This window comes from Amblyomma americanum, chromosome 10 (genome assembly GCF_052857255.1).
Source record: "Amblyomma americanum isolate KBUSLIRL-KWMA chromosome 10, ASM5285725v1, whole genome shotgun sequence".
NCBI classification, from domain to species: Eukaryota; Metazoa; Arthropoda; class Arachnida; order Ixodida; family Ixodidae; genus Amblyomma; species Amblyomma americanum.
Window position 1 is genome coordinate 46447749 of NC_135506.1, and position 24459 is coordinate 46472207.

The window sequence follows — 24459 nt, forward strand, 5'->3', positions numbered from 1 at the left end:
TTTTTTCGGTGATATTCTTTAGTTGAGTGCCTCACATCGCGCCCATTCATCGGAGCAGACATGGAGTGTCTTGTGGGCATCGCTTTTAAAGACTTCGCGCTGATGGCAGCCGACAGGACGACTGCGTTCAGCATCATGGTTCTCAAGCACGGTGAGTGTGCGCTTTTGCATTACGCCGTTTTCTCGTCCCGTACAAGTCTCCAAACGGCCTGGGTGAAGTCGAAAAGTTTGTTGGCGGATATGCAACATTTTGTAGAGACGTCGCACACAGAGCGGCTGTACACTACTCCGTGTGCTTCAAATATGCCGGCTCATATGTGACGGTAGATGCTGTACAGCTTGTTTTCAGCTTGAAGTCCTGTTGGCGTGAGATTTTCTCGAGTGCCTGTAAACATTTCAAGCCTCTAGGTGGCTTGCAGACAAAGTGTGGCTTTTGTCCGGGGCAAAAAATCGCCGGCAGTGCACGGTACCCAATTTTCGTACCCGCCTGAAGCGCGATCTGTCGACGCCGAGGTGCACTCGTCGCGTCGCCCATGACGCTTGCGTTTTCGATTAAAAGATTACACAACCATGGCGACGCACTCCGGTTGTTGGAGTTGCAGTCAGGTCGCTGAAAGTGGCCGCATAGCTCGCGGTTGGCGCTGCTGTCGCTTACACGCTCGCGCTGAGCTACATTCGCGAGGTTGCACGACGCCGCCGACGATTAAAGCGCGCTCCGGCTGAATGCCTGTCGTGTTGTGCTTGATTTCCGCGGCTTTAATGCGTCGCGTCGTTTGTTGAGGTCGTTGCGTTCTGCTAATCTGCGAGCGCTGTGCTGTGCCGAGTACCATGGACGGGCGCGCGCTGTGTACGGTCACGTCCTCCCGCGGGAGCCCATGTCCCTACGATCGCAAACAAAGCCGCGCGTGCTGTTGCTGGGGGCTTGCACCACTGCGACGTGAGTGGTCCGCGGCGGGCCACAACATGGCGATGTGTTGACGGAGTGAGCGGCCCGTTCGCTGGTGTCGTCGAACCTTCGGCCGTGACGGAGGGGAAAGCCCGCCCGGCCGCCGAAGTCACACAAAGAAACCGCGCTCCCAGCCGCGTGGGCCGATGCGTGCCAGGTTGGCCGAGCTGCGGCGTGCCATGAGCTTCTCGGGCAAAGCCAAGGTGACAACAAAGACCCCGGCGGACAGCATCGAGTATGACCAAGTCTCGTTCTCGGCGGCGCCGAACGGCGATGTCTGCGACAGCGGCGGCGGTGACAACAATGCCGAGCTGGCCCTCATCGACAGGCAGCTTCCCCGGGAGCTGCTGCTCAAGATCTTCTCCTTCCTGGACGTGGTGTCGCTCTGCCGCTGCGCCCAGGTCTCGAAGGCGTGGAACGTGCTGGCGCTGGACGGCAGCAACTGGCAGACGATCGACCTGTTCGAGTTCCAGCGCGACATCGAGGGCCCCGTGGTGCAGAACATCGCGGTGCGTTGCGGCGGCTTCCTCCGCCGTCTCGGACTGCGCGGCTGCCAAAGCGTCGGCGACGCGGCGATGCAGGCGTTCGCCGCGCACTGCCGCAACATCGAGGCCCTGACGCTGAACGGCTGCCGACGCGTGACGGACGTTACGTGCGAGAGCATCAGCGCGCACTGCCCGCGGCTCGTCGACCTGGACATCGGCTCGTGCGGCCAGCTGACCGACCGCTCGCTGAGGGCGATCGCCGCGGGCTGCCGCAACCTGGAACGCCTCGACGTCTCGTGGTCGCAGCAAGTGTCACCCGAGGGCTTCGTCTGCATCGCGCGCGGCTGCCCGCGCCTGCGCTCGCTCGCTGCCAAGGGATGCCCGGGCCTCAACGACGTCGCGTGCGAGGCGCTGGCCGACGGCTGCCGCGCGCTGCGCGCGGTCAGCTTCCACGAGTGCGGTGCCGTGACGGACGCGGGCGTCGTAGCGCTGGCGTCGCGCTGCCCGGACCTGGCGTACGTGGGCCTCTCCAACTGCGCCCAGCTGACGGACGCCTCGCTGCAGGCGCTGGGCCAGCACTGCCGCGCGCTGCGGACGCTCGAGGTGGCCGGCTGCTCGCGGCTCACCGACGTCGGCTTCCAGGCGCTGGCGCGGAGCTGCGCCAAGCTGGAGCGCATGGACCTCGAGGAGTGCGTCCACATCACGGACGCCACGCTGGTGGCGCTGGCCGGCTTCTGCCCGCGCCTCGAGAAGCTCAGCCTGTCGCACTGCGAGCAGCTCACGGACGAGGGCATCCGGCACCTGGCCGCGGGCCTGGAGCGGCTCGCGCTGCTCGAGCTGGACAACTGCCCCTTCGTGTCGGAGGCGTCGCTCGAGTACCTGTCGCGCTGCCCGGCGCTGCGCCGCGTCGACCTCTACGACTGCCAGCTGATCACGCGCGAGGCCGTGGGCAAGTTCAACGCGCGCATGCCCCAGCTCCGCATCCACACGTACTTCCCGCCCCAGCAGGCGCCCCCGGTCGGGCCCAGGCACGAGGGCGGCCGCGACGACGGCGCGCAGCCCCGAGGCCGACCGGGCGCCGCTGGAACTCACCCGCGCTACTGTCGCTGTTGCGCGATACTCTGACGGGGCTTTCCCCCCGAGGAATTTTCTACTCGGAGTGCTTGTTACGGGCGTCTCCGTCTTGGGAACCACGGCCGCTACGCAACGCGCTGGTGGCTTTCCTGCTACGAGCAGCGTCGTTCCGCAACGAGGCCAGTGATAGTTTGGGTGTCAGGAACGGGCGCAGTCATACCTCTTCGAAACTACAAAAGAATGCAATGGCAGTGCTAAAATGTTTGGTCAGTCTGGGATCGCTTTGGCTCGGTGCACAGCGGCTTGACTCGTTTACCAGTAATCCTGCCCACGCACTGAAAACAAATCCAGCTCAAGTTTTGTGCATATAAGGTTCTAATGGTGCAGGGCACCTCGTGGTCAAATGAGTGAGTGGCACTGTGTGGAGAGTTAGCGCCGTTTAATTGAGGGAAGGATGGCTATGCGGCTAGAACTTGCTCGATTTAAGACCGGAAAGGTTTTACCAATTTATCTCCCCACTATTATTCCATCCAGTTGCGAAGAATGGCCTAAATCCCCCACCACCTTGCTTAGTGGGCATCCCCATTCTGCGGCTCTTCATGACGGTATGGCTGGAAAGAAAGGGAGGCCTGTGACGATTTCTACAAATTGCTAGAGCTGACTGGGGAGGCGATGCGACTCTTTCTACTGATGTAGTTTAGTAATGCTTGATACTTGAAGGTTGCGTGCTCTTGTACTTGTGTATGTGTGTGTGTGTGTGCATCATGCGCTCTCGGTGAATGCACCAGGTCATATTTTAGGTACTTGTGCAGGGTCTGTGATCCCGTAGGTGCCTTTCGATTACGTGCTGCTTTGCTAGCGTAACAATGCTTCTCTTGAACTGTTGTGTGTGTGTGCACCGTGCTGTGGCTGTCCGTGGAGCCGCCATTGATGCGTTCTGTAATGGTGACTGCCCATTTGTGGCTTTTTCTTTTGCTTGTGTGCTTGAATTTTTTTTTTACTGTATCGAATTTTGTTTGATGTAAGTGCCTTGTGCTCATTGTTACGAGAGTACAGCGGTAGTGAGAACAGCATGTTTTGTGTGCTTGTGTGACTTTGCTTCAGACCAAAGCTTTCTGACGTCTCTTTGTGGCATTCTGCTTATGATGGTATGCCTTGGTAGCAGATTTTGACTGGTTTACATGAGTGCGAGATCGTGGTGGACTCCTTAAGAAGCTGAGAAGTTCTCGTGACCCTTTGATTGCTTGCTTTGTGTGGCGTGCCTCAGGGAACTTCGTTGGTTTGAGACATAACAGAAGAGGACAGATGGTCTGGATTTTGTTTTGCAGTACATAATTGTGAGGTTTTCTTAACCCCTCTTGCAGTATCGTTTGGGCTACACAAACTGTGGCATGCTTTTGGTTAGAAGAAAAAAAAAACGCGTAGCTTTGTTGTATTTATTTTGCATTCGTGTGTTTTTGCGCTGCTAGCCTTTATATTCCATGCACATAAATCCCCAGCTTTTGTGCATCTTTGTATCTTTATTTGCTATGTTTCTTCGTTTTGTCCGATTTGTACCTTTGTTTTGTGAGTTGATTGCAACTGAGAGTTGTTGCAGGTGCAGTTTGACCTGCATTGTGAAGCTCCTTTCGGTTCATTGTAGGGGCAGTGGTGCTAAAGCCAGCACAGCCTGCTGTTTCATTGCTTATGGCGAATAGTCTTATACCTTGGGGTGTGAGCCACCTTCCCGACTGTTGCAGTCATGCTTGTAGCTTTTTCTCAGCCCGTTACCTTACATCAAGTTCCTTGCATTGGTCTCCTTCATTTTCAACTACTTTGCCTTCTTTGCCCCTTGTTGAAGGGGACAGTGCCTTTAGAAATAAAAGCTGGTCATTCTCTGCCTATTTTTAAAACTACCTTTTGCATGTGAAGCCAATATAGACTTAAGCTGAGCGTCAGCTTTGAACTCTGCTTTCGGGGTCATGATTTGTGCGTCCTGTGAGGATTTGTCTTTGCAATGCCTTTTCTTAGCGTAGATGATGTTAGCTGCAGTTTATTTGGCCATTTGTTTTCTCTCTTCCCCTCCTTTTTTTCATTGTGTGATATTCTAAATGTCGCACGCAGTTCAAACGGTGCAGGTACCTCCTTGTTGCTTGAAGCATCGTGATATTGTTCTTGATGCTGGTTGTGGTCTTGTGTATATAGCTAGTTATTTGGGAACTTGCATCAGCGATCTTTTGCCTCCTTTGTGTGGAGCTTAAAAACATGTTTGTGTGAGTTGAAGCGCTCATAAAAGTTGAAGCAGTTGGGAAAAGCGAAGCTGACTGCGGAGATACATGACCGACAGCTCTTGCATATCTGTCTGTCTGTCGAAGTTTCGTCGCGAACAGCACGCGTGCTGCCTTTTTGCAAGATGTCTGTCTGAATTGCGCTTTTGATAAGCTTGGAGTGACTGGTGCCCCCGTGTTTATTCACGCCGTGTTGTATTCCTCACCTGACCATGTCTATTCGGTGTGCTGGACCCGTGTGCAAAAGGCGGTCGTTTCTTTATTCTTATTGGGTTTTCATCTCACCTGGTTACTTCAGAACAGTGAAAGGCACACAAGTTGTGAATTGCGATTGGCACTTTCTCTATTCTCCTTCCAGAGTTCGTTGACCTTGCTCCCCTGTTCATTCACCAAAGAGAAAGGCGGCCGTCATGTGATCCTTGTGCTGACGCCCCCTGTTTCAAGTTTGTTTTGAAAGTGCAAACAGCCTTCTTGCAAAAGGAGCCTTGGCGGCAGTAGGGGAGAGGGGGTGTTTGACAGGTCAGGCTTTCTGTTTCGAAACGTCTTGTGGTTGCCATTCCCTCGCCACGATTTCTCATCTTTTTCCTTTTATCTTCCATTTCTCTCTTCTCTATCTGCCTGGCCCGTGGTGGTGCTCTCCAGAGTCCAAGGTTGGACGGGTGGAGATACATTATCTCTGGCAAGATAGCAGCAACTGTGTATTGCCTGTTGATCTCTTCGCAAAGCTCTGCGCTGTAGTCCTTTCAGGGTTTGTGTTCGAAGCCAACTTTTTTTGGGGGGGGGGGGGGGGGGGGGGATCTTGTGACATTGTAGTGATCTCTCCCCCTTTCTTCATGTGAGGACTGGCAGTGAGCTGTCTTGTGCATTCCACATTCGACACTTGTATTACCATGGCCTTGCATTTGTGTCCGCAATCAACCTCTGCTGCCCAGAGTGCAAGAGTTGTCGCCCTCGTTCCAAGTGATGAGGGCACCTGCCTTTTTCCTGTTTGCATTCATACTGCAGTTATCTTGCACTGAGGGTGCTGTGGCCAGTGACCAAAGTGAGCAGCTAGTGCCTTTTCTGTCCTTCTTGACACTGCTGTGCTTTTTACGTCGTCCGTGCCTTAGAAAAGACAAGCGGCAGATATGACGGGAGGAGGCAGTTGCTGTGCGTGCACCCAGAAGCTCGGAGCTTACTTGTTAGGCGAGCTGTGCACGTCTTTGCTGCAGCTGTAGGTAGTGCCTTGTGCTGGTAGAGCTAAGTGATGGTGCCTGCATTTGGCATTGGTTGACCGGTGTTTGGTGTAGTGTCACGAGTGCATGTGCATTTTGTGTGTGTGTAATTCCAGTATCCATATTTCACTTGGTTGGTGCTCAAAGTAGTTAATGGCCAATGCTGTGAAAGTTTGATGCCCAAAGGTATTTATAGAGGTGACTAGCCTTATTGTAGGCCACAGTGGGGTGTCTGGGAGATGGTGCGATGTCGATGAGGACTTTGGCAAGCAGGCCTTTTTTTTTCTTACTGGTGCTATAGCCATCCGAGAGAGGATTTTGCAATTGTGTGTTGAATACGAATAGCAGGCACAGAACAAAAATAGAATGTGAAGTGCAGCTTCTATAAGCTGTTTAATTAACAGTTGCATTAATAGCTGGAAAATGAGTGCACGATCTCCTAATATAGCAGCCCTTTGCTGCTCCAGACCTGCCATTCGTGTTCAACTTGCTTGGTGCGTCCAAATTGACCTTTAGGCTGGTTCATTTTGTTTGTGATGCAGTTTCCTTTCGTTTCCAATGTCCGATGCCTTATTGTCTGAGATATGCTTGAACACTGTCGTATTGCAATGCTTATGCACTATTGATTATGGTGGGAGCAGTCATGTTTTGCTTCTTTTGTGATGCTATCTGTTTACTTGGTGGAAGCAGCATGCAGCTGTCTGTGCTGTGAAGGTAACGGAAGAGGAATTCAGTTTGTATTTAGCCTCAATTTTACTTCTGGTTTTGGCACTTTGCATCGTGGCTCAAATGCCTCGCCGTCTCCTTACTAAGTTGATATCCAGAATGGGCTGACATCTGACGTTAGTGCTGAACATGCAGCTCGACGACCAACTGTGCCTTTGCGTGCGATTCCGAGGTAAAAGAAAGACTAAGCTGAGCTAAAGAAGTTGTTATGATAATTTGAGCTCAAGTGCTTTTGTGCTGGCAGAAGTCTGAGCGTTTGCTTTCTCTGTTTTTCATTGTGTCTTGTAACAAAGTGGTAGCCACCTCGTTTGTGCTGGTGCGCTGGGCTGGTTCAGGTCTTTCTCAGGTCATGAGGAAGCATTTTTGTACCTCTGGAGGAGCACAGAATCAACTCCAAAGTTAGCTGCTACTCGTTCAGAGTGCTGAGAGCCAGGGGAAACGTTCCAAAGAGGCTGGCGGGGGCGTGTGAAACTGAGCAGCTCTCTTTTGCGAGATGTGATCTTTGTAGAGATAGCGGGCAGCAAGCCAGTCATGCCATGAGGTGCTTGGTGTATGCCGTGATGCAGGAGTGCTTGCAGTGAATGCCATTGTGGGTAGGGCATCTAAAGACAATTTATGGGGGACGCGGCTATTAGAAGCTATTCTCGTTATTTATGCATGAAATGTAATCAAATTCGGCACATGCATGTAATCTTTTTTTTTTAACATTAGAGAGCAGCGCAATTTTAGTCGAATGCATTTTTTAAAAGCTAGCTTTTATATTTGCTCAGTATCTATAGTTAACACCCGCGTGCAGTCATCTCAGAGCGTTAAATAATTATGGAGAAAGTGCTGAAGTTTTTTTTTACGTCGGCATGATCGCAATGCCCTGCCGTATGTGGTAAAGCTACTAGTTGCTTTTTTTTTTTTTTAGATACCGGATGCATATTTACAAATGTTGCTTGCAAAAATAACGTGAAAAAACAATAGTTCTTTTTTTAGATGCTTGGTGAATATTTATGAGAGAATGTTTCTTACAAGAATAACGCTAAAAAAAAAGTGTTGCCCATATGCTCTGAAAAACCGGGAGCTTTATTGCACTCCTTGACTTCTCGGGACGTGCGAAAAACAGAATAACTCCACTGTCATTCGTTACGAAATGCCGAAGGGATGAGTGACAGCAGTCGCAGAAAAGTGAAAGCCGAGAAAACCAATCTTATTCCCTCGTTTACTGCCTCTTACGTGTTTGCTTTTGGTCAGAAAAATGTGGCATCACAACCAACGGCAGCTCTGATCGTCTGACCTCTCCTTCCCCCGTGATTCTAAGGTGGTGCTGCTCTGTTGGAAACCTTCGGAACTTGCGATGCACCGGGACTATCACAGGCGCTATTCGCTCCCAATTTTCGACGGCCACATATGTAAAAAAGCATTGCTTTCTAAATTTCTTTGTATGTTTCGCTATAACTTTTCGGTATGAGACAGGTGAAGATCCGAGGACTCTGAAGAACAAATTGAGAAACCAAATTTTTTCCAAATTGGCATTGTATTTACCGCGTGCCCCCTTGAAAGTCTGTGCCTTAAGGTCTCCACGTTGAGTCATTACATTAGGCTTTGAGGCTGTATGGTATTTGAGCTGAGTGCAATTACTCTAAGGGACTCGTGCAGTGTGTAAAGACTGCTTTTACACCTAATATTGTTTTTGCACCTCTAAGGCCCATTGACATCATGGCCTGACATATTGTTGCCTTTAGGCATGACTGAAGGCCTTCCACAAGCCTTTTCTTTTGTCTTCTGAGAGTAGATGGCTACTTGATGAGGAAAGAAGCCCAACGTGTGCAATTGATGGCTATGTGCTGGAGTGTGACAACTGTTTGAAGAGAACCATTTGGCCTAACACCCATAGTTTCACCGAGGTGTTAGGGTGGCCCACTGTTCATCGAGGAATAAAATTTTGATCTCGGACCACTACATTAGTTCTACTGTTTGCCATTACTCAACTTTCACATGTTGAAATTTTCAAGTGATTTGCACTGCGAAGGTTTGTGCATACTGACTGTGCGAGAACATCAAAGTATGCGGCAGTCCCGTGAAGCCTGTGGTTAAGTGCCTTCACATATTTCTCTGCCACTTCTAAGGTATTCTTTTGCCATGGCCACAGGTGCTTTTTTTTTTCAATCTTTTCTTTCCGGGGCTTTTGCAGCGCACATTGTTTTCATTCTTAGACGAACAAGACGAGCTCTCAAATCGACTGTTTTGCAGAACAATAAAGGGCACTGTCTTGTTCCTTTTCTCAAATGTCTCCTGTGTCCGTCATTTATGGGGAGCACATATTGTCTTTTGTGCTTTTTTGCATCGACATGGACTTCTGAGGCATGCAAAACGGTGCTATTCTTCCGAGAAGGCTTGACAGTCGGACTTATCGCCTGTTGTCCGAGTAGGTGGTGAAAGTGGGGATGACGTGAGTTTCGAAGTCGACATGTGCTTTACGATTCAATCATTACCAATTCAGCCAGAATTCCAAACATATAGAAACGGAACTGGCTATTTCAAGAGGGATGGCATTGGCACGTGCAGTTATAATGCGTTATTAAGCAATCTTGCATGAGGCTACTGCGGTTGGCATGCTGCACGATTTTTTTCTAAATATACAAAACAGCTGGCCAGCACATAAAGCACTGCATTGTGTGGTGTTAGCTTGGAAAGAGGCCAGGTTTTGTCTGCAGAGTTCAATTCAGGCCTCTTCAAGACTGCACTAGTGATTTCTGTAAGAAGTTTGTTAACCACACCAGTAGCAGATGTCCCATAGTTTCACCTGCCATTCCTTTGAATGGCAGTTTCTAACGGACATTGAATTGAAAGGCAGTCTGCTGAAGTTAAAAGGCGTGTTCCACAAATCTGTTCGGCCTCTGCATAATGTGCTCGCGCCACGTGCTGGGAGTTTGTAAATAATAAAAAAAACTTAATTATTTTAACTGTAAGTACTTCATTTTCACTGAACTACAGTTTCTGCAGAAGTGTGACACTTTGAGTACGCTGGAGCTGAATGCCTCAGAGCCAAGACAATCCAGTAAAGGCACGTCTGGCTTCACTACTTGGCTGCATTTTTTCTGATGTCAATTTGCAGGTTTTTGTGCTTAAGCTCATTCGATTAGTGAAAGTGTAGATTAGGAATTGTACTAGCCCAGGCAACAACCTTTCGCATCATGTGAGAGCATGCGACAGTGGGAAATGCAACCGACTAGCCTGACTGCAATCTCCTCAGTTGGCCCATTTAACTGGGGCCCCAGTTGAATTGAACTGCGGTTGAGATCTCAACAGAAGTTGGCGCTGCTGTTTAACACTGCTAACTGCTATGCAGTTAAACTGACAGTGAACTGAACTTCCGTTGAAAACGCCCGTGTAACAGGAATATTATTCTTTGATGTTAAACATAGGTATGCTTAAAGAGCTTTTTTTGTGCATTGGCTTCTTTCTCATTATGCTCTGCCAAAATGTGTTGCCAGCGGTGTTTATTTTATCCTCAGGGAAATCGCATTACAGAGGGGAGAGGAAGCATCACAACATCGCGCAGTAGTGGTAGTGGTGTTTGGAGTGGAATGGGAAGGGGGACGCTTGGACGCTTGAAAGACCATCGCTTGGAGGTGCTAAAGTAGCTGATAAGTGAGGCTAAGCAGGACTGAGGATAGGAAGTGCATTGTACCTGAACTAATGAACACAGCGTCGCCGTGCTCATAAGGGAAGATGGAAGTGCCAAGTTTTTGCTTGCATGCTAGCCGTCGCATTCAATCCAAGAGCTAGGTATGTCTGACTGTCACGTGAGACTTCTGCTGTGAACACTGCTATAAATGGTTTCCGTGTAGAAGGTATAGAACCCCTTGGAAGTATAGATCATGGAACTTTTAAGATGGCATATTGCTAGGCAGTGCAAATGTTGGGCAAATCTAAACTTGCAGTATTTCATTACTACTTGCCCTTGCTTTTCAGATGTGTGTAAGTTTGGAAATTCTGTTGTGAATATTGCTGTGTAGCGATCTTAGCACATGCACTGTTTTTCTTAGTGGGAAAAAAAAAGAGCAAGACACTTTTGCTCGAGTACATACACTAAATAAGTAAAATTTTCATTCCACCACATGTTGATGTTTTGTATGCCTGTTGAGATTTTGGGTTGATTTGCAGTGAGGGATCTTGCACCAGTCTTTCTGCATAGCTTATAAGATGACAATGCATTTTCAGCCTAAAACACAGAGATAAAACATCTGGGCAGGAAAAAGAAGTAGGTGCAGCGGACCTTGTTGTTAGTGTATGGTGCCACTGACATGGGCGTATGAAGTCGATGAAATGTGAAATTTTTTTTGTACAGGCAGTTCTCTGGTGAAGTTAGTTGAAGCCACACATTAAAAAAAAAAAAAACTTTTGCATACTGCTGCCATCAGCTGTCTTGGCTGCGGTACTGACTAAAATGATCTTGTCGGGAATGACTTTTGTGAGCTTGGAGTGACACCAGCCAATTGTTTTCTGTGCGCAGATGAGGAGAAGATCCACAAGCTGAGCAGCAAGCTGCTAATGGCCGTTTGTGGGGAAGCCGGGGATACCGTTCAGTTTGCAGAGTTCATCGCCAAGAACATTCAGCTCTACAAGATGCGCAACGGTGCGTATGCCCCTATTCGCTGCCAGCAGGTTTTGTACTTGCGTGTTGTACACATCTTGAAAGCACTGGAGTCTGCCCACCTCTGAAACTGTCGCGATTATGGCAAGAATGTTCCAGAATGTTTTGCCACAAGCCAGTGTAGCTGCACAAGCTCAGCTAGAAAGTGCAGCAGCAATGTCGCATATGATGTGAAATATGTTTGCAGTGCACAAGGGGAGGCTAATCTGACTGCTTACATGCCCACGTTTCCTGTTTGCTATGAAATGGACCGATATTTTGAAAACTATTCGACTTAGTTTGTGGAGAGGGAGCAGAAACCCATTAGGGCATGTGAAGTGCTCCAGTGACTGCATGGCCAAGTGCTCACTCCATGGGCCACTTGAACCCTTAAGGAGCCGTGCTCATTGCTGGCAATATTATTGCAAGTTGTCGTGGTGTGTAGGACTTCCTCTGTGTAATGCGGGGAGGGGGGGGGGGGGGGGGGGGGAGAGGGAGGGGGCTTGTCTTGCAGTGGTATTTGGTCAACAGAAATTTCATGGGATGTAAAGGTCATCATTGATGATTATCATTGTCAGCCGACAGATTACGCCTGGAGCAGAATAAATGCTTCTCCTATTTGGTGATAAGTTAACCCTGACCTGTGCCAGGTGTAGTTTACCTAATCTCATCTCCCTAGCTGACGTGTCTCTGGCCCCACATGTAAGCTTAATGTCAGTGCAAGGTCTGGAAATTTGGGAGCATGAATGAAGACGCTGTTCTGTACACTATGCTACTGGATACAGTATTTTCGTACTCCGTGACATCGAAATAAATGCCTTTACTTGTATCATTGGTTCTCAAACTATGCTGGCCCAGAGGACACTCCTTGAGTCTCTGAAGTGCTCGCTTTCCAATAAGATTTTGTAGTTTCCTTAGTGCAGTCACAGGACCTGATGGAAGCGCGTGTGCTTGTTATGCAAATGAATTGAATCACGTTTCCGGAGGCTCATACGAGAACGAAGTGAACTGTTCAAGTAGTTTTAGTTATCCTATTCTGTATATATCCATAAAAGGTGCCTGGCCCATGGCCACAACTAGTTAAAAAATTTATCCTTGTATTGTTCTAATAACACTTCACCCATACTTCCCAGGAATGCTTGATAACTTGCTCTCATGTTTAATGAGTCTGTCCCTGATCTGTTCATGGCATCACTGTTGCTGTACTTTCGATGGCATGGAAGCTGGTGTACAGTACATTTGGGGAGTGCTTTCTTACACACGTATAATGGAACTAACAAAAAAAAAATGGAGTGGTTATGAGCCGCTGAATAGGCGCAGTCACTGATCATAGCCCGTGGACTATGGTCCGTGACTGCTTCTTTTTATTGGGCCACCATGCCCGACCAGACGGATTTCCATCAAAGTCCAGACTACAAGTGTGTGTGAGCTAACTTCTGGGATGGCATGCATTCTTGCTGCCTTTTTTTTTTTATCAGCAGTGCGCTATCCCAGTCATACATTATGCATTTCGTCTTTGTCGCTTGAGTGGCGTGTTGCCTCCAGGAATCAGGAAAAAAAAGTTGCTTCGTGCGTCATTAGCTGCCTGGCTGAAGCATGTATCTTTTGTGTGTTACGTGTCTGTCTGTGTTTGTGCTTGTATGTGGCTTTGTCGGTCCCTGTCGTAACGTTCTGACATTGCCCAAGTGAACGGCTGTGGCTGCGTAGTGAGCCTGCCGGAAGTTGGCACTTTGGAATCAAACTCTGAAAGTGGAGCACGTGTCCTTCATCGCCGTAAACCCAACTGTCGTGTGACACACGAGCGGCCATCATGTGATGAGCGCATTAAAGCTTTCCTGTTCAGGACGTGATAGCAGACAAAGAGTATTTGAATTGCCCACTTGTGCGCTTTGTTTTTTAACTTGTTTGGCCTTTGTCCAGCAAGCTCATATGTGTGCCTCAAAGGACAAATACATAGAGTGAGCATGGAGGTAAATTGGCAGTGAGCAAAGCAGGTAAATATCTAGCCAATGCTGATTCCCCTTTTTTTTTCTTTTTATCAGCATGCACGGTTCATTATTTGGGAGTGAGCGAGATAAGCTTATCATCTCTTACTCTGGTGGTTTGCTATGGTATAATTGAGCCTGCCTTCAGTGTCCTCCTCCTCCTTTCTCCCATGTGTTCTTATCCAGCATGGTAGCATTTTTTATTATATTTTCTTTTTCTTTGTTTTTTGCATCTGGCACAAGAGTAACTTGTGAGTCACTGTGCATATGGCTAGGAACAATGTCGTCCTGTTCATGTGCTTTCGCTCTCACACGCAGTGAAGCGCAAATGACAAAATGTTTGTGAAATTTATTGTGTTTTCGTATTCACTATAGTCTGATACAACTTAAGTCTGCAGTGAAGCTCCACCCACATTTAGGTTTGTCGCACAGAATTCCTCTGTGACCAAGAAGTAGTCCATTGTTAAAACTCATTTTGTACCCTATGACAAGAAGCTGATCACAAGAAAAATGTTATAAGCTCTAGAATTTTAATTCCTGGCTTCTTAAGTAGTCAAATGTTAAAAAGCTGATTTCGCTTACTGTGTGATTGCTTAGCGGAGGAGTACAGGACACCACGGACTGTGGTTCAGTGTTACAAACTGCAGTTTATTTAAGTTGTATCCTACTGTAATACGCATTGTGGAGCTAGCTAGTTCACCATTGCGTTAATTAAACCCGAGAGGTACGAAGGCTTGAAAGTACAACAGGACTTGGCGGACACCAACTAACTCTATCAAAGAAAAACTGTGCATAGTCATTGCACAAAGGTGCAGGGGTCCTTTCCTGTTGGTTACATATTGCGCAGTAGGGAAGGGTTTCTTCTTTTTATTTATTTATTTATGTCCGATACCCTCGTGGCTCACAAGGCATTACTGAGGAGAGTGGTACGTAAATTGTTAAAAATCAAATGGTTACAGAAGCGGATAGAGCATAAAGAAAAAAAAAAGAAAAAAATCTACACATGATTGTGACAGAATGAAAGAGAAAAATGATTGGAGCAAATACATCATCCGAAAGCCCAAAATGCAACAGTAAGCTAGAAAAAACGCAAGTATCATTAATATAAAATACAAATCTCATTCATTTCGTTTGTCCCTCTCTGGGTTTTTTTCTGCTGCAATATTTGCTCTGTCTTTTGCATGCATGCATATACGGCCATCGTTGTAGAAAGAGGTGCACTTTTTTAATGAAAAAGTTGGTTGGACGTGGCAGTTGTCCCGTCATGCGTGTTCCATATTTATCTCTCATAAGGCTGTGTTGTCTTGGTTTAGCGCAAATGCATTTTTGTATCGTACGTCTCCCATCCTGTGGCTGACTGCTTTGGTGTAATTTGGGGGAAAAGGTTGAACAGCAATTTACAGTCTTTGCACATTATTAGTACTATGCTTTTGCTTGTTCTGGCTTTACACGTGGTACACTAGAGAAGTCTGTAATGCATAACGGCAAGCGCATATGTGCTGAAAAGAAAACAAAAAGGGAAGGGAAGCTATGTGTCCTGCATTGATGTCCTTTGGCGGTAAGGTATGGGCCATCTGGTCAGATTCAGGGAAAATGAACTCTGCAAAAACTGGGATGAAGGAAAAGGTGTACGTGCAAAGTCCCTTCATCGGTGGAGCACAGAGTCACTCATAGCAGTGTTCCTAAACAGCCTGTAAGCACACATTGCTGTGCTGTGTAAGGCTGACTTCTAACAGCTGCGGAAGGTCATGCAATGAAAAATGAATCATTAATTTTCAAGAGAACTCTCTCTGAGTTGCTATTTTTTATACCAGGTTACGAGCTCTCACCATCAGCAGCTGCTCACTTCACTCGCCGAAACCTTGCAGACTACCTCAGGAGCAGGGTGAGTTGATACTGCGTGCCTACAGCCTTTGGGCCCGTGGGCTTTATAGTGGTGATTCCTGTGAAATATCCACCCTGATTGATGGCTAGCTTGGCAATTGATGCTGGTTCACCTTGATTGGTTTGGTTTATTGGTGTTTAGCGTCCCAATGCAATTCAGGCTATGAGGGACGCCGTAGTGGAGGGCTCCAGAAATTTCGACCAAGTGGGGTTCTTTAATGTGCCCTGACATCGCACAGTACACGGGCTTTTAGAATTTCGTCTCTATCGAAATTCGTCTGCCGCAGCCGGGATTGAACCCGCGTCTTTCGGGTCAGCAGCCGAGCGCTATTACCAGTGAGCTACCATGGCAGCTATGAATATAAAAAACAGCGTTCACAAATGGGATGGAAGAAGAGACTCTCATACACTGTATTAAACTATCAAGTGAAAATTTATTGAAGAAAGCGAGAATAAATACACAGAATCCACCTGGCAAGTTGTATTCATCAATTGGGGAAACAGGTTATCTCTAAACAATAGCGAGCCACCGCGGTGGCTGAGTGGTTATGGCGCTCGGCTGCCGGCCCGAAAGACGCGGGTTCGATCCCGGCCGCGGCGGTCGAATTTCGATGGAGGCGAAATTCTAGAGGCCCGTGTACTGTGCGATGTCAGTGCACGTTAAAGAACCCCAGGTGGTCGAAATTTCCGGAGCCCTTCACTACGGCGTCTCTCATAGCCTGAGTCGCTTTGGGACGTTAAACCCCCATGAACAATAAACCAATCTAAACAATAGCTGTCAATATGTGCTAGCCCTTTATTATGACGACGTGTTTGATGCGTGATGGCCTTTTTTTTTTTCACAGACTCTGGGTAGCCTGGGTTATGTATGGGCCAACAGATTTCTGTAATTTGTAATTTGCCTCAGCTAGCCGTGTTACCTGATCTCTATGGCTCAATAGCACAGCTGTGCGCTGTCTGGGTGTGGACAATGATCTTTGTATAAGGCCTAATGTGCGGCTAGGTACTTGAATGATGATTCGAGAGGGATCTGAAATTCTTCCGCAAAATTGCATGGTTAAGCATGGCCGTTTTTGTCCAGAGGCATTTGTCCAATTTACACTTTATCTTCAATAATTTTTGCAACAGCGTAACACGAGGACAAGAGCACCGTCTTTGTGTCACTTCTCGCTTTTGTCCTCATTGTGTTGTGCTGTTGCAAAAATTATGAAGCAGTACTTGCCCAAACTTCCATTCTTCTGTACACTTTACCGCAAGGTAATGGGATGCGGTAAACAACACTTGTGGTGCATGGGACATAGGTTTTGGTGAGCAGCTATGCACTTTGCAATGGCACTTATCTCCACTGTTCTACAAGAGTTTAGACGAGTTTAAGCTTTTTATGCTTTACCTCGGTACACGCAAAGTTGTCTGTGCAGTGGAAAAAGAAAAAATGAAATCACAATCGCGGAAATGCTTTGAGCATGTTCACTTCAGGGAAGGGACTCATGCGAACAAGCGTCAACCTTGGTAAGCAAGGCAGTAATGCTCTTCCATTGGGTCTACATTAACAGTTAGTCCACGTGATGACTTCAGTAATCATAAAGGTGACACAGGAGGCAGTTTGTTTCACTCTGCAAGGCACGCAGCAAACATCTCGGCCTCCACCGATGATGACGCCTTGAGCGTTTTGGTGCAAATTCGAATTAGTAATGAAGGACACAAAAAAGAGCAGATGTTTAATGGGAATAAACGTATCTAAGAGCATTTGGGCCCAACGACTTTGTTCCTGTGCGATATCTGCTAATTTGCTGAATAGTTGTACCCATCGACGATGAATTGGGTGAAAATTTTTGACAGCCACTGGGTTAAAACGTGATTGAGTAGCTGCTGATTTAAGTCATTCTTATAGTATCTTTCAGTGCTCAGATATGAGAACTAAACATATACTGAAACTTCAGAAATTGAAAAAAAATTGCATATTTTTTATTTGAAATGTTTGTCGTTACAGAATTGATGTAAATAATTTTCTTGACACTGAATTTTCAGCTCTCCTACAATGTAGGACACTAGGCAGAATGCTGTGCTCGTTACGTGTGTTTCAGCTTGAAACATTTGGCGTTGACTCTGATGTCACATTTCTCACCATGCATGGCGGTTTTCTCATGGCAATGCACAAATCGTTTGATTTCCTTGAGGAATCGCAATGTAGTCCATGGGGTCGAGAATCTGCCGACTACTTCCACGGAAGAATGGCAGCTCTTTCTGAATGCACAAAACTAAACGTGCACAACACAACGCTTGCGTAGGAAAAATTTGGAGCTTAATAGGGTAGAACGTTGGGCCAGTTGGTGTAGCGACATAGTTCAAAACTTTGTGCAGAATAACACAGGACGGGAGGGAGAAACACGCACACAACCATGCGCTCATTCACCCTTGCAGACTCCATATTCTGTCAACGTCCTCCTGGCGGGCCATGACAATGCCAATGGTACGGAGCTATACTACCTCGACTACCTGGCAACCATGGCCAAGGTGCCCTTTGCAGCGCACGGCTACGGGGCTTTCTTCCTCATGTCTGTGCTGGACAGGTACTACAAAGAAGGTAGGTCACGTCTGCTGCCATGGCTGCATCCCTTAACCACCTGGATAAGTGCCGCCCACCAGCCACCAACCCCACTCCACCTCCCTAGCTAGGGAGCTGCCCACGCACACACTGCCTCGCTCGACCCGGCCCACCTCCACCATCCAGCAGTTCCACCCACCCACTTCTTCCCACCTTCACTTTCCAGGAAAATTCTGTTGCTTGTATGAAGCCTTAGAGGGAAAGCATTCATTAGAGTAAAAGCATCTAAGTAATCATCGAGGGCAATTCCAACTCCAATCCCAGCTACTGGAATAGTCTCATCTGATGTGTGATTGTCCCATTGTTTTTTATTTTCAAAGCTATTATGCTATCTGAGTGCCCCGGTTAGGGCAGGGATGCAAAGGGAAGGGAAGTAATTTTTTTTTAAACTTTTTAAAAACTGAACTTGCCATCAGTGTGTGGTTCCAACATCATTGTCATTGCTGCAGAGTGGTGACATTTCTCAGTGACGTGTTATCACAGCTCTTATTGGGAGGGCTGGACCTTTTGGGCTTCACGTTGCTTCAGGCATGTGGCACCAGCTCTCTTGCTCTGTTTCAGGGACACACATCAGGAGGGAAAAAGAAAGTTTGAAAACCTTTACAAGGTGTGCTAGAAAAGTATTGAGACTGGCAACACTGCGTGAACCGACAATGTTGCTGTCTCCCCCTTCACATGGCAGTTAGGCTGGGTCGTGCCTATTACTCAGCACTAGTTAAAACTTGCTGCACGAGTTTTGAGATCGTTTAAAGTGAAGTTGTGTGTGTCAAGGGCGTTATGAATATGGACTAGCAAAAGTATGATCAACGCTGTGCCATCATATTTTCTGTGAAGCTTGGCAAAACCGCTGTTGCGACCTATGAAAAGTTGAAAAACGCATGTGGAAAACATTCTCTATCAGAACACAGGTGTTCAGATGGCACAAGTGCTTTTTAGCAGGCCGAGAAGTGGATGAGAAAGCTTAGAAGATGTCTTGCAAGAACAGATCGTCAACTGATGGTGAGAATGATGAGTCATGATTGAATTAGAACACTTTTACCGGTAATCTGTCAATTCTTAACACAGAATTTGGATATGCGAAAAGTGTGCTCAAAGATGGTTCCAAAGAGCATCATGATCGAGCAGAACATCAATAGAAAAGCTGTGTCGTGATCTTCTGAAGTCCTTGAAAGGGAGCCAGAATTCTTCAGTCGTGTTAGAACAGGTGATGAATCATGGATTTTTGTGTAACTTCAAAGTCTGTAGTGGCATACTGCAAACTCTCCGTATCCAAGGAAAGTGAGAATGAGCAAATCGAAAATTAAATTAATGCCAATTTGTTTTTTTGACAGTTGGGGGATCATTCAGGGGGAATTTGTGCCTCCAGTACAAACTCTTAAGCTTTTTATCATAAAGTCCTTGAAAGACTCAAGAAACGGGTAGAACTTGTGCAACTGGGCATTGCACAGACAGCGATGCTTCACCACAATGCACCCTGTCACAAGGCAATGTCTATCGATTTTTTGGCAAGAAATAGTATTGGTTCCTAAGACCCCATATTCATAGGATCTCAGTCCCTGTGACTTCTTTTAAATCCCCTGGCTCAAAACCCACTTGAAAGGGCGTCACTTTGGTACTCCGGATAATATCCAGAAGAGCGTAACAGACGAGCTGAAACGTACTCCAGTAGAAGCCTTCCAGAACTGCTACGAAAACTGGAAACGTCTCCATCGCTGTGTGAATACAGAAGGGAACTATTTTAAAGGGGGAAACCTTAATGTGCAAAAATAATAATAAAATTCACGGTTAAAAAAAAAGTCAGTTTCATTACTTTTCGAACATACCTCGTATTTCTTTCAACACAACATAGACAAATTTTAATGCAATGTTTAGTGCAGTGTAGCCTTAGCTACTTATGCGTCATAAAACTCAACATGTGGCTGTGCCATTTCTTTTTTGCAGACATGAACGAGGATGAGGCAATTGAGCTGCTGAAAAAATGTGTTGGCGAGGTCCAGAAGCGCTTCCTCGTCAACCTTCCTGCTTTTCGGGTGCAGATTGTCGACAAGGATGGCATCAGGGACAAGGCCGACATCCCCGTCGTGGCTCTAGCTGCTGCCTGATGAGGCAGGTGGCTACTGTGCTAGATTTCTCATTGCCCTGCTTCTGATGTGTAATAATAAAGTCTGCACTGGTCCTCTGGTGTTTCAAACCTCCCTTGTCGTGCAGAGTATATTAGCATACAAGCAGTGGTAGTGAAAGCTTTCATTGTTGTGGTGTTCACTGGATGTTGGCAGCTGATGTTAGACTTCTACAAAGCACTTACATTCTGCTGCTCACATGGCGTCCTTTTTATGCAACAGCGTAAGGGCCCAGTTCTGCAGAAAAGCCAGCATCAGCATATGTGACAAAGTGGCTATTACAAAAGGCCCCCACAGATGGCGCCAGACAAACCAGTGACGCATTAAGAGCAACTGCGAGCAACATGCCAATTGAGGGCCGTCAACCGCAGTCTTCCTCCTCACTTTCATATAAACAAGCAGCAGAAGGGTCTTGTTACTAGTGTTGCCAATCAAACTGCTATTCAGCAGACCCATCGCGGTATCGTCTGACCCTTTGGTTGAGTTGGACACTGCTAGGCCACGCAGACACGTTCGTCGTCATCAGCCTGACTACGTCCACTGCAGGACAAAGGCCTCTCCCATACCTCTCCAATTAACCGCGCCCTGTTCCAGCTGCGGCCACCTTATCCCCACAAACTTGTTTATCTCATCCGCCTACATAACTTTCTGCCGTCCCCTGCTACGCTTGCCTTCTCTTGGTATCCAGTCCGTTACCATATGGTTACCCTTAACGACAATCGGTTGTTTAGCCTTTGCATTGCATGTCCTGCCGCAAACCTATTTCTTTTTGTTGATTTCAATTAGGAGATCATTAACCCGCGTTGTCCTTAACTTGAGCTGAACCCTTTTCGTTAGCCTCCATGCTCCTGCCCTATAGGTGAGTACTGGTAAGATATGCTGTTTTATATTTTTCTCTTGAGGGATGTTGGAAAACTGCCATTCATGATGGGAGAGAGCCAGCCAAATGCACACCCTGTCTTATATTTTCCCTCTCGTGATCCGGATTTGCCATGAAGGAAAACTCTGGAGACGCCCTCGCTATCGGAGCTGCACGCCAGCAAGTGCCGGAAGTCGCGCGCTTCCGCTAGGGCTACTGGGAGTAATTTAGCCGCCGGCGCAGCCAATAGTAGCGCTAGGAGCAGCGGTGTCGTCTGCTGCACTGCCTGTTGCGCAAGCGCGCTGAGACGGCGGCGAAGTAGGGAGGCCGCAGGCGGGCCCTGACTTCAAAAAATGTGTTGTAACCGCCTCTCGAGTTCTTTCCTTCCTCTATGGGATCTGACGTCACTGCCTGCCGTAAGTAGACGTATTCGCTTACCACTTCCAGTGCCTCACTACCAACTGTAAACTGCAGTTCCCTTGCGAAACTGGTGAGCATTACCTTTGTTTTCTGCAAATTGTCACGGTGTTGGTGACAAGAAATAGGCGGGATAGCACGCCCTTCTGGAGGGCAGCCGGCAAATTTCGTCTTTCGGGTCGAGCGCCAAAAGGGTCAGCGTCTTTGATCCTGAGCGCCACCTGGTATTCCTCCATTCTTGAAAAAAAAAACTCTCAGATAAGTACACTAGAAAAAATTAGCGGTGGCTTAGCTCTGCCTGGTATACGTAGCGAAAAGAGCCATTAAAACTGATGGAGCCGACTTGATGTCAGCCTGTGAGTCTGTCAGTCGTGCCGAACAGCCCGGGCAACGACTTCGGGGTCCGTCGAGTTCATTTCCCGAAGCCTATTGTTACCGCAACGAGTAAGGCTTTTCTTAATTATTCGATGGCTTGCAACTGACGGCCGAGCGCATTGCCTCCCGTATTCATTCGACCCCACGCGCATGCGCAGTAAGGCGCATATATAGCTTGTGGCGTCAATGCTCAGCCTCTGGATGGGGTAGTCGACGCCGTCTCTGCTCTGGGAGTACCTCGTTGGAGTACCGAAGATCAACTAGTCACTATGCCTACATGTTTTTCTCGACACCTGTCGTCGTTTTCCCTGTAACGAGGCGTGCTCTATAAGAACCCTGGTTCCAGTTCGCGAGCTCACATCATTCCCATGATCCTTCGAGAGGAAATCCTTTCTGTGTGCCACAACGAATTCCAACTTCTGGCCACTTGGGATTCTCCTTCCTGGACCTGGGTGAACCGGCGCAAATATAGTAATAAAGTTTATTCTCTCTCTCGCACGCTTGCCAGAATACGTCGACTGTTCTACTGGGCCAACCTCGCCTCTGCTGTTTAACGCTATCGGCAATGTCAGCGCCGTATGGCCTCGGCCTTCAAGCTTCAGGGAATCCTCCAACATATTGAACCACAACGTGCCCCGTTATATCAGGTCGGCATGACCGTTCTGGGCCCTTTGTCTTCTAGTGGCAACCGGCTCATCATCAGTGCGTGTCATCATCGTCCTGTTGTCTTCTTCACTTGTCCCCGTCTTTTGCGCTATTTCCCTTAAGTATGTATCACCAACTCGCCCGTCTTGCCATCGTGTTGAACTGCATCATCATCGCCACTCGATACGCCGAGGCCAAAGCCTTACCTCGTGGCACAGCATCCGAGGTTGCAGATTTCTTCATGAACAAGATCGTACTTCGGCACGGCGCCTCGTCCTACTTAATTACCGACAGAAGGACGGTCTTCATTTCGCAGATAATGGCCGAAATATTTTAACTCGGCGGTACGACCCATCGCAAAATTACGTTCTGCTTACCACCTACAGGCAAACGGGCTGACAGAGCGGCTTAATAAGACCTTGGCAGACATGCTGGCGATGTACGTCAATGTCCAACAAAAGACTTGGGACATGTTTCCTGCCGTATGTGACATTCGCTATACAATATGGCAGTCCAAGAGGACACGTTTCGCCCCGTCTGCGGCAGGGAGGTTCAGGCGATGCTCGGCGCAGTGCTCCTTTGCGCAAGCGATCGTTAGATGTTTTTAGCATACCGGAGACGTACTAGCGTATACGTATACCGGACCCCTCCTGCGCACGTGCAGTGCCCCCCCCCCCCTCGACACCAACAATGCCACTGCGCATGCGCAAGAGGGGTCTGGTATACGTATACGCTAGTACGTCTCCGGTATGCTAAAAACGTCTAATCTCTGCCGACGCTGAGCAGTTTGCCCAAGATGCCGAGCAGGCTCGTCAACTATGCCTTCACATTGCACAGCAACAAGATTAATTAGCGCCGCGGTACAACCTTGGACACAGGCAGGGCCGGATAGAAAAATGGGAACCCTAGCCGGGCTAAGGCGCATGCAGGCCTCTTCTCCCTCTACTTACACCCCCCCCCCCCCCCCCCCCGCTACACTACTGGAATATGTCCCATGTTTCATTTTAATTTGTGCGGGTTTTACTAGGGGAGATAGTTTCTCCCCGCATAATCGCGGCTGACAGAGTTCAAAACCGCCGGACTCCACCCCGTGATCGCGTACGCCGACCATGGTGGGCCTTGCTCTGCGAGAACAAAGGAACGACAGACTAGTTGACACAAACAGGCATTTTGCTACAGCAACAATAACGCCAGTTAGCAACAAAACACGCCAAGGAATCGAAGTCGTCCGACTCACCAGCAAGGTTACGAGCGAATGTGTGCCCACGCTAGTGCAAGTGATGCTCCGAAGCCCGACAGGACGAGATACGGGAGCATGTCTCCCCGCCACTTCCTCGCCCCGCTGGCGAAAAGCGGAGCCGCGAACGACACGTCCGCTCGCGCCGACGATCCCAGCCGAAGAGGGCGTTATTGCGCGCGCAGCAATAATGCCCTCTGTCGCGCTCGTGCCGCCCTTCCAGGGTCACGTGGCGCGCCCCGAATCGAGGCGATGCTATAGTGCCTAGAATATACTTGTATATATAGGATATTCTAGGCACTATAGCGATGCTGTGGGACTGTGCACAGCGGTAAAGCCAACTAAAACCGTCCCCACATGCAACTAACTTATTAGCATAAGGTACCACGTGTACCCAGAGCTCAGGTCGCATGATAGATGCACACACTGTGGGGCGAGCGGGACCCTCGACCACATAATTTGGGAGCGCCAAAATTCTCCCGGGGCGGGCAAAAATATTGTACATGCTGTCTTGAAAGCCTTGAAAAAGGCAGCCGAGGCAGTCCATACCCCCGACAACGTCGTTAGCACCACTTTGTTCCGGCCAGCTGACCGCGGCGTGGCCTTCTCCAAGGAGCAGGGATGGGATCTTGCGGAGGAGCTTCGACCCCGGCCGGGCGTCCGGGCGGTGCGTGTCGACACGCGCCGCAACGTGGTGGCCGTGGCCAACGAGGCCACCCTGCGCGCTGCTTGCCACTGCCATCGTCCGTGACATCGCTGTGCGCGGGAGTGAGCCTGCTGCCCGCAACATATCCACGGGCCTAGTGTTGGGAATGGACGCCCGACGCACTCCAGGACAATTCATGGCCGGTCTCGAGTCTACTGTCCCCGTCGTGTCGGCGTCGCTTTCTGGGAGCACTCTGGCCCTCAGATTTGCGGCGCTGGTGCCACCGGAGGCAGTCTCTCTTTTCAGAATGCGTCTGGTGGTTCGAGCTGCATGCAATCACGGCCGCTGCA

At 48.4% G+C, this 24459-nt stretch overlaps 2 protein-coding genes across 3 annotated transcripts; both read left to right on the plus strand.

Annotated features, from left to right (window-relative positions):
* Positions 1-17: 17 nt before the first annotated feature.
* On the plus strand, positions 18-20005 carry Prosbeta4 (Proteasome beta4 subunit). Of its 2 annotated transcripts, none has more exons than XM_077641166.1 (5): positions 18-151; positions 11217-11339; positions 15136-15206; positions 17627-17789; positions 19752-20005. In XM_077641166.1, exons 1-5 carry the CDS (start codon positions 61-63, stop codon positions 19910-19912), a joined length of 609 nt encoding a protein of 202 aa, XP_077497292.1. In that variant the 5' UTR covers positions 18-60; the 3' UTR covers positions 19913-20005. The 2 variants fall into 2 exon arrangements, with proteins under 2 accessions (XP_077497292.1, XP_077497293.1); XM_077641167.1 differs by lacking the exon at positions 18-151 and adding an exon at positions 5597-5814.
* On the plus strand, positions 1093-2700 carry LOC144107926 (uncharacterized). Its single transcript, XM_077641163.1, has one exon. It carries the CDS (start codon positions 1093-1095, stop codon positions 2554-2556), a length of 1464 nt encoding a protein of 487 aa, XP_077497289.1. The 3' UTR covers positions 2557-2700.
* Positions 20006-24459: the final 4454 nt, after the last annotated feature.

Bases quoted from the DNA above. Each gene is read 5' to 3' on its own strand.
- Prosbeta4 (XM_077641166.1), top strand. From the start codon at position 61: ATGGAGTGTCTTGTGGGCATCGCTTTTAAAGACTTCGCGCTGATGGCA. The intron at 11,340-15,135 runs GTGCGTATGCCC...TTTTTATACCAG, and splicing joins GCTCTACAAGATGCGCAACG to GTTACGAGCTCTCACCATCA. The intron at 15,207-17,626 runs GTGAGTTGATAC...TCACCCTTGCAG, and splicing joins CAGACTACCTCAGGAGCAGG to ACTCCATATTCTGTCAACGT.
- LOC144107926 (XM_077641163.1), top strand. From the start codon at position 1,093: ATGCGTGCCAGGTTGGCCGAGCTGCGGCGTGCCATGAGCTTCTCGGGC.